The sequence below is a fragment of the Pongo pygmaeus genome, chromosome 2 (assembly GCF_028885625.2).
Source record: "Pongo pygmaeus isolate AG05252 chromosome 2, NHGRI_mPonPyg2-v2.0_pri, whole genome shotgun sequence".
NCBI lineage: Eukaryota > Metazoa > Chordata > Mammalia > Primates > Hominidae > Pongo > Pongo pygmaeus.
In genome coordinates this window covers 167,564,355-167,577,778 of record NC_085930.1, presented here as the reverse complement: position 1 = coordinate 167,577,778, position 13,424 = coordinate 167,564,355, and the positions used below count along the sequence as shown (strand labels likewise).

Here is a 13,424-nt window from a genome sequence, read left to right as displayed (position 1 = left end):
GAATGACTAAACAGAAAGACATATTCGACTATACAAACTTTAAAGCACTGATTGCTTTTAAAAATCAAAATTTATTTCATCAAGATAAAAGATTACAATAAAATTTTTCATTTGTTAAATCAGTAATGATTTTTAAATAATACTCAATGATGATATTCATTGAAATAATCCAATTTATTAATTTGGAGAGTATGAACGCAATCTGGCAATATAAACCATTAACTATGAAAACATTCTATGCCTTTAACTCAATAATCACTATTCTGGGAATCCTAAGAAAATATTCTTATATATGTATTTTTAAAAGCTTTATCTGTAAAAATTTTTACTGTAATGTTATTTCTACTTTTTAATTAAAAAAATTTTCCCCTCATTTTGGAGGTAATAAATACACTGTAAAATATTTTTAAAGTAAGAAAAAGCCCCCAAAATATAATCCCATCCCAGAAATAACCACTCTTAACACTTCCAACTTATCTACCATTTTTTCCCATTTAAAATATTATGTATAGAAGCAACAGCATTTCAACAAAAAGCCCATCCAGTCCCCAAATCTTGGTTTCTAATACCACTTTACTTAAAAAGGAACCAGTGCTCCTTGGAAAATGGCTGATTCTAGGGTTAGGGCATGGAATATACAAGATAAGCCAGGGGCATCTTGTAGTGCCGGCAAGTAAGGAAGTATTCAAAAAGGCAAAACACTGGAAGATGTTAAAGGAACACAGGAGCCAACTGAGAGTTCCCAATCGCCAAACTCAGCCAATCTGAACAACAAATGACATACTCAAAGTCACAGTCATGATTATAACTCAAAGTTCAAAATACATATACACGAGTCCATACTGACACTAAATAAGTGATTGTCCAAATAAACAAGCAGGGAAGAAAGATAAATCTCCCTTTCAGAAGAATTCCAAATAACTTATGTAGATAGTGCCCCCTCAAGGGGGTGGAACATAATTCCCCAACCCTTAAGTGTTGGCTGAGCCAAGTGACTTCCTTTTAAAAAGTACACTATGAAAAGAAGAATAAAAAGAGTACAGTAACTTTATAGCAGAGAAACCTGTCAAACACTATCTCAGCCAGGTGTGGTGACTGAGGTTAGCACTAACAATGATGAATCAGCCCGGCGCGGTGGCTCATGCCTGTAATCCCAGCACTTTGGGAGGCTGAGACGTGCGGATCACCTGAGGTCGGGAGTTCGAGACTGGCCTGACCAACAGGGAGAAACCACATCTCTACTAAAAATACAAAATTAGCCGGGCGTGGTGATGCATGCCTGTAATCCCAGCTACTCGGGAGGCTGAGGCAGGAGACTCGCTTGAACCTGGGAGGCGGAGGTTGCAGTGAGCCGAGATTGTGCCATTGCATTCCAGCTGGGCAACAAGAGCGAAATTCCATCTCAAAAAAAAAATAAATAAAAACAAAAACAATGATAAATCATGCTGCAAGTCTGTACCTTGGATATGATGTGACAAGAATAACACTTCACCTCGATGGTAGTCCTCCTAAAAACACATGACTCCAATCTAATCATGTGAAAAGCATCAAATAATAAACCCAAATTGAGGGACACTCTCAAAAGAGCTGACCAATACTTCTCAAAAATGCCAATCTCGTGAGAAACAAGGAAAGTCTAAAAAACTATTACAGCCTAGGAGAGCGTAAGGAGACATACAATCAAATATAATGTGGTCCTCTGGATAGACCTTCTGTGTTCCTTCTGTCTAGTGAGACGGAAAAAGGACCTAGACAAAAACTAAAGAAATTCAAATGAAGTACGGATTTTAGTTAATAATAATATATCAGTATTGGCCAATTAGTTGTGACAGTGTGTATTAACAATAGAGGAAACTGGGTGCAGGATATACAGGAATTCTCTGGACTATCTTCATAACTTTTCTTTAAAATATTCTAAAATAAGTAAGTTTGTTTCTTTTTAAATCACAAACATCTTTTCGTGTCAAAAATAGGCATTTCGACATAATTTTTTAAAGTCTGAATGATGTTGTACTATAAGAATGTACCTCAGTTTATTTATCAAATTGTAATTACTGGGCATTTTCTTTTTTTTTTTTTCCCGAGATGGAGTCTTGCTCTGTCACCCAGGCTGGAGTGCAGTGGTGCGATCTCGGCTCACTGCAACCTCCGCCTCCCGGGTTCAAGCAATTCTCCTGCCTCAGCCTCCTGAGTAGCTGGGATTACAGGTGTCCACCACCACACTCGGCTAATTTTTGTATTTTTAGTATAGACAGGGTTTTGCCATGTTGGCTAGGCTGGTCTTGAACTCCTGACCTTGTGATCTACCCACCTCGGCCTCCTACTCCTGACCTTCTGATCTGCCCGCCTTGGCCTCCCAAAGTGCTGGATAACAGGTGTGAACCACCGCAACTGGCTGGGCATTTGGTTTTATAAGGTGAGCTGAAGCTAACATTAATCTGCTACCCTTCATTGGTTCCTTAGGACATATTTCTAGAAATGGACCCAATGTTATTTATAACAGTAAAAACCTGGAAACAATATAAACATCTAACAATTAGGAAATTTTAAGCAAATTTTGGTATATCTACTTGATGCACTGTTATGCTACTACTTAAAATGCTTAAACTATTTATAGAAACATGGACCATTATCTACTGTGACATTAAATAAAAAGAGCAAGACAAAACTATACAGGTAGTATGATTTAGGTAAAAATTTACACTCTTCAGGCAAAGAGAAGAGACTAGAAAGAAATGCACCTAATAACAAAAGAACTATCATGTCAGAGCTTTGGAAATTCTCTACCTGCTCTTTCTACTTTTCCTATTTTCCAAATCTTTCATGAAGGTCAGAGTCATCCTGTAACAGGAATAAAGCCTAGAAGTAAAAACATTCTACAGATAGCAGTTAAATACATTAGAAAGCAACTTACCTCCAGTTTAAAAGCCAAGCCTACAAATGGGTGGGAATTGTCTCTATTGGAGTTCATTAGGATTTTGGTTTTCTCTTTTGAGTCACTTAAAATAAAAGAAATATAAATCTATGAGATGTAATATTTGATATTTCTTTTACATCAATTTATTTCAACAGGAAGTATTATCTGAGAAAAAGCACGTGTGTGGCATATTACTGGTGTCACACATAAGTAAAATTTCACTGAAAGAGATCAACAGAAATAAGTTCTCAGCTGGGCACAGTGGCTCATGCCTATAATCCCCACACTTTGGGAAACCGAAGTGAGAGGATCACTTGAGCTCAGGAGTTTGAGGCTGTGGTGAGCTATTACTGCACCACTGCACTCCAGCCTAGACAACCAAGGAAGACTTTGTCTCAAAAAACAAAAAAAGGTCTTTAGAGCTTAGCTTATTTACTACATAGTGATAAGACAATAGTAGACTAAAAAACACAGAAATGGTCTCATAGGGAAAGAAAAGAAACAAAAGCAATGAGTTTTTTTTTTTAAGTTTGTTTCTTTTTTTTGGAGTCTTGCTCTGTCGTCCAGGCAGGCTGGAGTGCAGTGGTGCAATCCTGGCTCACTGTAGCCTCTGCCCCCCGGGTTCCAGCGATTCTCCTGCCTCAGCCTCCTGGGTAGCTGGGATTATAGGCACATACCACCATGCCCGGCTAATTTTTGTCTTTTTAGTAGAGGCGGGGTTTCTCCATGTTGGTCAGGCTTGTCTCAAACTCCCGACCTCAAGTGATCCGCCCGCCTCAGCCTCCCAAAGTGCTGGGATTACAAGCGTGAGCCACTGCGCCTGGCAAAGGTTTGTTTCTTAAAGCTTTTTTTTTTTAACAGCATGTCTGAAAACAGCTAGTCCCAAATGAGAAAATTTTCTAATGATGTAAACCTTGGGAGACAGTAAAACAATCATACTTTTAACTCAAAACAGAATATGATATAGGAACTGGTATAATAAATATTTTTCTATATGTCAAAATTGTTACCCAAATAAAAACCGTGTTTGTAAATTATGAAAAAAAAAATCACAGACGTAACTAGAAGAACTATCCTTAAATTCCTTCACAGTGCATAAATACGAAAGTATTTCTGCATAAACTAAGATTCAATTTTAAAGACTTACTCCTCCTTATTGAGAATAGCATAGTTCTGGACTTCAGATGGATTTGGGAGGTATTCTAAAACAGCATCTAAAAGAGGCTGAACTCCTTTGTTCTTCAAGGCGCTTCCCAAAAATACAGGAGTAAATGATCTTTTCAGAGTAGCTCTTCGAATTGCTAGCTACAAAAGAAAACAATTTAATGGTAGTTAATGTTAAAATTACACGTTGTGCTTCAATTCAATTACAAACAAACGAATAAAATGAACTGATACTCTACTCTTTGGAGTGCTGACTCTAATAGAGACCAAAATCAGGTCCCCAATGAACTTAAGGTCAAAATACAAAGAAAAAAATCACTTTCTTCTTCGGGGCTGGGAAGTGATGTACTATACAACTGCTTTCAACACTCTTGGAATCACTAATTCTCACTAATTTTCAATTTGCTTAAAAAAATACATATACACATAGAAAACAGACACACTAATAGAACACTGCAAACAGTATGCTACAATTGTGTAAAATAGAGGAAAAAGTAATATATATGCAAAACCAAAAGCCTATGGAAAGGTACACCAGAAGCTATTAACTGGTAACCTGTTTCAGGGACGGGGAAGAGAACTGGGCAGATGGAAGAAAAAAATAAAAGGGTGTTTACTGTTTACCTTTGTATACCTTTTAAATATTTAAATCATATGAATATATGCTCTATTAAGAAACATTTAACTTATCTTTTTCTTTTTGTAAAGAACATACACACAGGAAACCAAACAGTACAAATCTCTCATAAATTATAGGTCATGACAGTAGCATCCAGGTCCTGCCCCAACCCTTAGTGCAAACACCATCAATGTGTTCTGCTGGCTGAGCAGGCCTTAGAGAATAGGTAGTGGAGCTTTAGCTCTAGCAGCTGGAAGAGGCCAACAATAGTGCTGTGGCCACAACCAACAAATGAATAAAATGAACTGACACTCTTTGGAGTGCTGGCTCTAATAGAGACTAAAATCAGGTCCCCAATAATTTAAGGGTCCTCAATAATTTTTCTCATTTGAAGTTATTATGTAACTCACTTAAAAAAAAGTAATATACCATGTCAAGCAGTTTTTGAGGAAGCCAATTATGTTAAATAAATGTACTGAGATTTCATTAACAAAGCCCATACATAAAAGCATCATCTCCCCTCACTACAAAAAACAAACAACTTCTTTTTGTTGTTAATATAAGACTTATTTTGAAAGCACTTGCCTTTAAATCAGAAATCGAGGGGATTTTTTCTTCCAGAAACATCTCACCAAGCTGTTCATCTGAATTGGCAACACATTCAATTAGCTCCTGTCGGTGGTCAGCGGCCGCCGCCCTTAATTCAGCTGGAATCTCACCATATTGAACAATCTGACTAAGAAAACAAATATTTTGATGCTTTAAGGATATTCAACTTGATATATGAAGGACTAATGAAAAATACATGATTAATGGTTAAAACATTTTTTTAGGTAAGAAACAGCTCTGATACATTTGCATTCAAATGGCAAATAAGACTAATGTATACCTTTAAAATGTACACAGAATAGTAGATAAATAAACTGAAACAGGCAAGTTTAAGGTCAAGGTTGTACTACTAGCTGGAAGAGCTAAAACAGTCCACTATAATGAGAAAAAAAAATCTCTGGTTTTATAATAGACATCACATTCTACTTTTCTGCATATCAAGTTTTACAGAAGATAATGATAAAATATATAATACGAAATCTTCCCAATTTAATGCAACCTGGTTTATCCTTACTCAATATACAGTAAAATACAAGTTCAAAACAATGACTTGACAAAGTATCAACTAAATCAAAGTTTAAACTCTTCAGTATAGTTTTTACTGTATTCTAATTATTTTAAAACTGGCAAGCATGCAAAGTAATAACAGCATCCATTTACTGAATACTTATAATGCAGTAAGCGCTAAACTAAATATCTGACAAGTTATTTATTTGATCTTCACATATGAAGTAGCTTCTATTATCTGCGTTTTCAGATCAGGAAACTAACTTACACAGGCAAAGTAATTTGCCCAAGGCTGTCCTACTAGTAAACAGAAGAGGTAAGATTCAAAGTCAACCCGTCTGGAGCCCATCTGAGTTCTTTGAAATTCTATTAATCATATTCTTATTAATCACGACATAACAATCTCTAGTAAGCAGTACTAGGAAGACCTTACTCTATTCCTTTCCATTAATAACACACCTGATCATACACTTTTTAACAAAGAATATCCCAATTTGTAGTTTAAAAAAAGGGTGACTAAATATGACAGACTCTTCAAACTGTGACATCAGTTCTCCATTCCTCCAGAGGTTGAACAGGTAAAATTACAAATAAAATGTTCAAAGCCAAAATGGATATACTTGACATGATATTTAAAAGCAGTCTGAAAATTTTTCAAGGTATTTCTTTTTTTTTTTTTTTTTTTTTTGAGATGGAGTCTCGCTCTGTCGCCCAGGCTGGAGTGCAGTGGTGCCATCTCGGCTCACTTGCAAGCTCCGCCTCCCAGGTTCAAGAGATTCTCCTGCCTCAGCCTCCCGAGTAGCTGGAACTACAGGCCCACCACCACGCCCGGCTAATTTTTTGTATTTTTAATGGAGACAGGTTTCACCGTGTTAGCCAGGATGGTCGCGATCTCCTGACCTCGTGATCCGCCCAACTCGGCCTCCCGAATTGCTGGGATTACAGGCGTGAGCCACTGCGCCTGGCCTCAAGTTATTTCTTTAAAAATGGAAATTAATATCAAAAAATAAGCTTTTCAGAAAACACATTCCTAACTTTAATAAAGACAGAAGAAGCCATTTCCAACAAAAAGTAACACTTAATATTCTAAGACTCCCCACAACTTTCAGATCTTAATTTCAACCTTCCTGGCAAGCTCCCTGCTTCTTAGCCTTTCACATGTCAGAATCATCTGTGGATTCCTTTCCAAATATACATACAGTAAACTAGGGCTGGAAAAGGGTACATGTACATTAAGAAGCTGCATCTGTGGTTCTGATGTACAACAAAGTTTAAGAGTCTCTACTTCTGACAACAGAAATATGTGCCTTGGTAATTCTGGGAAAGTGGATTTATTCATTCATTTACAAATAGTTTTGAGTCCCTATTATGTACTAGGCAGTTACAACTGCCTAGTTGTAACTAGTTGTCCTAGGGGCTGGGACATAGCAGTGAATAAAGTAGGAAAAAATAAAAAGAAAAACTCTGCCTTATTGGGCCTTATATCCTAAGGAGTGGTAGGTAAACTTTGTTGTCATTACTCAGTTGTTACATAAAAAGTGAGAGAAACACCTTATCCACTGGACAGACTCCATCCTTTTCCTGCTTACAAGATGGCTGAGGAAGATAAATTCTATAGTTCACTGGTCACAATGCCATTCGCCCACCTGCCAGACCTGCAATCCCGATTCCATAGCAGAGGAAGGAAATCCCTCAGGAAGTGCCTGTGGAGAAGCTACCAGGCTACAGAGGTCAGTCCTCAGAACAAAGGATCATTTATGACTCCTCACATTGTCTAGATCAGTGTCACTCAAAGTGTGGTCTGCAGACCTGTAAGAGCAGCATCAACTGGAAACCTTCCAGAAATGCAAACTACGGGCCCCACCCCAATCTACTGATCAGAATCTCTGGAGGTAGAGCCAGGACTATGTCTTTTAACAAAGTCTCCAGGGGACTGTTATGAATGCTAAGGTTTGATAACCACCAGGCAATTACAGTACTTTGTAGGTAAAGGTCACTCAAAAGCTGATGGACCAAATACCACATCAAAAAGTTACCAATTTATTTTTTGCATTTCCCAAACCACATTTGTACAATTTTAACTGTTTTAATTTATTAATCTTTTTTGTCCATGTAATTATAAAGCAGGAAGAGCAAATATTTATGATCCCTATTTTCTTCCTAATTTTTATCACAATACCCCAGACCTGGCAGCTGCTCTGTAAAAGTCCACAGAATGAATGAATAAATCAACAAGTGCAAAAAGATACAATACATTTACTAACCCAAATTTACTAACCCAAACTGAAGGCCTCCTTCCACCACACCATGCATGCCATAATGTGATATGGGTGTATTACCCAAAAAGTAACAGAGTCTCTCACAGAATAAATACTAAATAAAATGGGGAGCAACTAGGATTAAAGGCATTAAAACAAAACCATCTCAGAGTATTCTTGCAGTCGCATTTCAAAAAGATAGTTACTCTGGGTTTGATGAACTTATCCTTTCCTTCTTTTTAATGCTTTTTAAAATTTAAAATTTTAATAATGTATTTTTAGCACTTACCCAAAGTCTCCATCAAAATAGATGGCTCGTTCCTCAATAAGATCTATAATACCTTTAAAATCACCCTCCAAACCAATGGGTATCTGCATAAACGCTGCATTATGATTTAGTTTAGACCTGAAAAATAAAAATACACTTGTTTACCTTTTTTCTTCTCCCCTAATCCCTTTGAAATGACAAAATGAATATTTTAAAAAATCAGTGGCAGACACTGGAGAACTGAGAAGGGTGTTATCATCAGGTCAGAACAGAAAATATAAAGCAGCTGGGAACAGACTGACAACATAGCTCAAGGAGCTCAGGAAGCCACAACCCCATTTAAGTAACAAAAAGAACTCCAGAATAACTGTTTTACCATCAGATCCCCAGATACACTGGATCAAAAGCAGAAGGGGGAAGAACAGATAATGGGGGGCTAGCCACGAAATTAAATAGTAGGATAGCTAAGCCCACCTCTTTTTTTTTTTGAGACAGAGTCTCGCTCTGTCGCCAAGGCTGGAGTGTGATTGTGTGATTTCCGCTCACTGCAACCTCCGCCTCCCGGGTTCAAGCAATTCTCCTGCCTCAGCCTCCCGAGTAGCTGGGATTACAGGCGCCCGCCACCACGCCTGGCTAATTTTTTGTATTTTTAGTAAAGACGGGGTTTCACTATGTTGGCCAGGCTGGTCTTGAAATCCTAACCTGGTGATCCACCCGCCTCGGCCTCCCAAAGTGCTGGGATTATAGGCGTGAGCCACCACACCCGGCCCAGGCTCAAAACTGAATAGAAACTGCATTCACTGGCAAGAATCCTCACTGGAAAAGAATATGCTCTAGCTATCACTGTTTAGTCTAGACTCTAGACTCCCATCTATAACTATGGTTAAAGATCTAAGAATCACCAAATATTTGAAGGAAACCAAAAGCTTGAAAGAGAAATGTGAACTTAATAGCACTTACCTCCAAGAAGAGAGTTACTAGAGGAAAGAAAATAAAATGTAAAGATTTGAGAAACGATTACCTCTACTGATAAAAACGTTGCAATGAAAGAGAAAGTTTATGAAAATTAAGTACATAATTGCTGAAAAAAAAAGTTTTAAGGCAAGCTAAATAACTGAAGAGACACAAATGAGTATCAAATTAGTGAGCCAGAAGATCAACCCCAAGAATTCTCTCATAAGCCCAATCCAAAATAAGGAGACAGAAAGAATAAGTACCATAGAAAAGATAAGACATGAAGGTCAGATCTAGAAGTTCCAGATTTTTATCTGCTTTATAGAAGTTACAAAATGGAAAACAAATAAATGGGAGTGGAGAAAAGAATGAACCAAAGTAATCAAATAAATGCTAAAACAGTGTTTCCTTGGAATTCAGAAGAAGATTTGGGGGAAAAAGACCATCTATTGCCAAGCACAAGTAAAATAAGGACAAAAACTAAAAACATTTTACCAAAAAAAAGTTATAAACACCCAACTAAGAAAATGTCCACTTTCATATCAAATATATCACTTCCATCAGATTTTTTGTCATCAGATACACCATTCTCAGCCTGTCCACTACCATAAACTTTACACCTACATATCCATCAACTATGCCATGTGAAACATAAGTATGAGCTCTACAGCTACACGTGCACATCTACAAAAGGTGAAAAGTGAAATTCTGACTCTTTTTAAAGGCTTTGTGAAATATATAGTATTGTATAAAATTTAAAATGCTATAAATACTACTGGTTCTATCTGGTACAGAAAGGAAGTGTTACTGTTGTCCTAGAAAATATGTTTCCATCTGAAAACAAGAAAATCTCATCTCTATGGCAAACTACTTAAGGGCATTAATTAAAATGCTTCAAGGAAAAATCAAAACCAAAGATGATCTTTTGTCCAAATAAAACACAAGGTATTTTTAGAATCTAGATTATAACTTCTCTAATAATAGCAAAACAGTATAAACGGTCAGACTGTTTTCTGAATTCATCTTCAACCTCCTTAGAATTTAAGTAATATTGTCCCCATTTTACAGAGAAGGTAGTTGATGAGATCATACCACAAGCCAATTTACTAAAATCAGTGTTCCACTTACTAAGTAACTCACATAAATACATTTAAAAAACTAAATTTAAGAATAAAGTTTAATGACAGTGAATTAATCATCTTTTTGGATATAAGGTTTGCTGTCTAGATCATCACATCCTCTTTGTTCATGCTAAGGCTAATTACCTCATTTGCTGCAGAGCCCTGGCTGGGTTGGAGCCCATTCGGTCCAATTTGTTAATAAAAGTTAGAAACGGAACGTTGTAGCGCTTCATCTGACGATTGACAGTCATGGTCTGGCACTGTACCCCTCCAACAGCACAGAGAACAAGGACTGCACCATCCAACACTCTCAGGGCCCTTTCAACTTCTATTGTGAAGTCCACATGCCCTGAATAAGATGAAGTATGAGAGGGTCTTAAAGAGCAATCTGAATTTTTAATATATGCACTATTAGAAGTTTTTGTATCTCTGCTCATCACATAAGTCTTCTAATTAGAATGTAGATTCCTGAGCTCACCAATACTATTCACCAACCCTTAGGTGCAGGGCCTGGCAAGATCACTTCAAGAAAATACTAGGGCACAGGCACCTTTAGAATCAGCTAGAATATGTAAAAGGCAAGAATCTGCCTACTCACAATTTACTTGCACAAATTTTCAAAACTACATAAGGATGAAGTGCTCTAGGTCCTAAGTTAGTCTTCTTTAATAGGAATTCAGTGTTATACTTTTGAGTATTTGACACTCAAAAACTAATTGGGTCATAGCAAGAGAAAGAACCAAACGTGCTTTTGCCAAAAGAAGCTGCAATAAAACCGAGAATCCAACTCACCAGGAGTATCTATAATGTTAATATTGACATCTTTCCACATGGTGTAAGTGGCTGCTGACTGAATAGTGATTCCTCTTTGTCTCTCTAGTTCCATGGAATCCATGACAGCACCAACTCCATCTTTACCTTTCACCTAAACACAAGCACAGCAATTCAGACTTTCTCTGTCCCTGCATTCCAAGAAAGAAACAAATCTTAACTGAAATGCAAACAGTTGCCAGGTGCAGTGGCTCATGCCTGTAATCCCAGCACTGTGGGAGACTAAGGCAGGAGGATAATTTGAGCCCAGGAGTTTGAGACCAGCCTGAGCAACAAAGTGAGACCTCGTCTACAAAAAATAAAAAGAAAACCAGAACACAGATACTTTACTTAACCAACTTTCAGATAAGCCTAACTGTCAAAAGTCCGCTGTTACCATTGTTTTAATCTTTCAGGTTTATAAGCTTTATTAAACAATAGCAACAAAACAATTAAAATCAGGTTCTAATTAATCAGGAATCAACCATGAATATATACCTCATGCATCTTTGCAATTCTGCCAGTGTAGTAAAGGACTCGTTCTGTTAATGTAGTTTTCCCAGAATCAATGTGAGCTGAGATTCCAATATTTCGTATTTTTTCATTAGGAATCACCCCTGATGAAGACCATCGGCAGGCCTTCCAATTAACCTGAAAAAAATACGAGAGCTCAATTCTATGCACCTTTTATAAGAGAGAACAACAGACTATTAAAAGGATTATGGTGGACATTATTCCTGCAAGAAATCTCACTGGATATGAGATAGCTTGAGAAAGGCACCAGGGGAAACGTTTAAGCCTGGAACTCTTGTAATCAGAGGACAGACTTCAAAACAAGACAGAAAAGACATATTCTTTTAAATTGATTAATGAATAAATTAAATTTAATTAAAATGGGAGATACTTTTTACTACAGATTTAAAAATACACACTGGGGCAGATAAAATCACAAAGACAGCTCCAAAAACTACTTTAATAGAAAATACAAATTTTAGCTTAAATTTAACTTAATTTTTTTCTCTTTCTCCTTTATTGTAGTTCACAGATAACAAATATGTTTGAGAACTTATATGCTCTATGCAGTGATGCTAATAGCTCCAAGACAGCCCCCAAAGATTTCCAATTCCCTCGAAACAAAAACAATTCATGAAGTTTGTTTTAACTTTACTCTGGTGGCAGGGGATGGGGATCCCTAGTAAATGGAATGAAGATACAATATAAACCTTTCCCTGTAGGACTGCACATCCAAAATGCACAATTATTCATGGGAAAAGAGAGGCCAAAAAAAAAACACCTTAGAAAAGGTGGATAAAATATCAAAATATCTGAGTGACAGGCACTTTTAGTTGATTAAACCCCAGGGATACCAGAGAGCAAAACAAACGAGTTAACGAGCTAATGTGCAGGCACCGAGGTGCTTTTCAGCACTGACGAGCGACCGCCAGTATTCGGAGCTGTCAGTCAGGAGGACTCAGGGGGTGTCACGGCCTTCCATTGCCCAGAAGGGATCACAAGGTTCCGGGAATGGTCCCGATTCAGCCTCTCTGTGCTCCGGTACCTGCTTCCTCTGCCAACCTAGGGAGGCGGGGGCCCTTCCGCGCCCCAGAGCCGCGACGGCTGCGGCTCCCAGGAGTCTCATGGCAAGCACAGAGCACGCGTCAAACTCCCGTGGCTCCGGGTGGGTTCAGCTGCCGGTAACGCACGGGGAAGCGGTCAAAGTCACGCCCGCAGCCAATGTTGTAAGAGCACTTCCGGGGCAAAGGACACGAGGAAAAAGAGAGGAAAAGAAAGCAGAGCAACTGGACTGGAGGCGGAGCAGTGCCTACGCTGCTCGCGCGCCGTCTGCCGACTGGAAGAGAAAGTGCAATCGCTTTGCGGAGCTAAGTGTTTGCTCCCAGTAAGACGACACAGGTGTATGGGTGGGGGAAGGGAGTCCTTTGGTCTTCGTCTTCTTTTTTAAATATTACCTCTGTATGAAGATACAGCCTTTAAACTTGGTTTTTAGGCCTATAAAGCAATGTGGAGAAATGTATATAACAGAATTTAAGTAGAAAAAAAGCAAAATTGTCTATTACAAATATTAATATGTATATATATGACATGGCCTGAAAAAGAACGTGGACAAATTATAGTGAATGAACTATCAATTACAATTACAAATACTTTTCCTCATTTCAAAATGTTCTCTGTTTTTGTT

General features: G+C 37.8%; 1 protein-coding gene across 1 annotated transcript in view; it reads right to left on the bottom strand.

Moving 5' to 3' along the window:
* Positions 1–13,051, bottom strand: part of GFM1 (G elongation factor mitochondrial 1) — a 47,172-nt gene extending 34,121 nt beyond the window's left edge. Inside the window, exons 1-8 of the mRNA XM_054481502.2 lie at positions 12,786–13,051; positions 11,726–11,878; positions 11,210–11,342; positions 10,562–10,766; positions 8,364–8,480; positions 5,286–5,436; positions 4,065–4,222; positions 2,915–2,999 (exon numbers count right to left, since the gene is read on the bottom strand). Coding sequence (XP_054337477.1) covers positions 2,915–2,999; positions 4,065–4,222; positions 5,286–5,436; positions 8,364–8,480; positions 10,562–10,766; positions 11,210–11,342; positions 11,726–11,878; positions 12,786–12,866 — 1,083 coding nt within the window. The 5' untranslated portion in view covers positions 12,867–13,051. The remainder of the gene's footprint in view (positions 1–2,914; positions 3,000–4,064; positions 4,223–5,285; positions 5,437–8,363; positions 8,481–10,561; positions 10,767–11,209; positions 11,343–11,725; positions 11,879–12,785) is intronic.
* Positions 13,052–13,424: the final 373 nt, after the last annotated feature.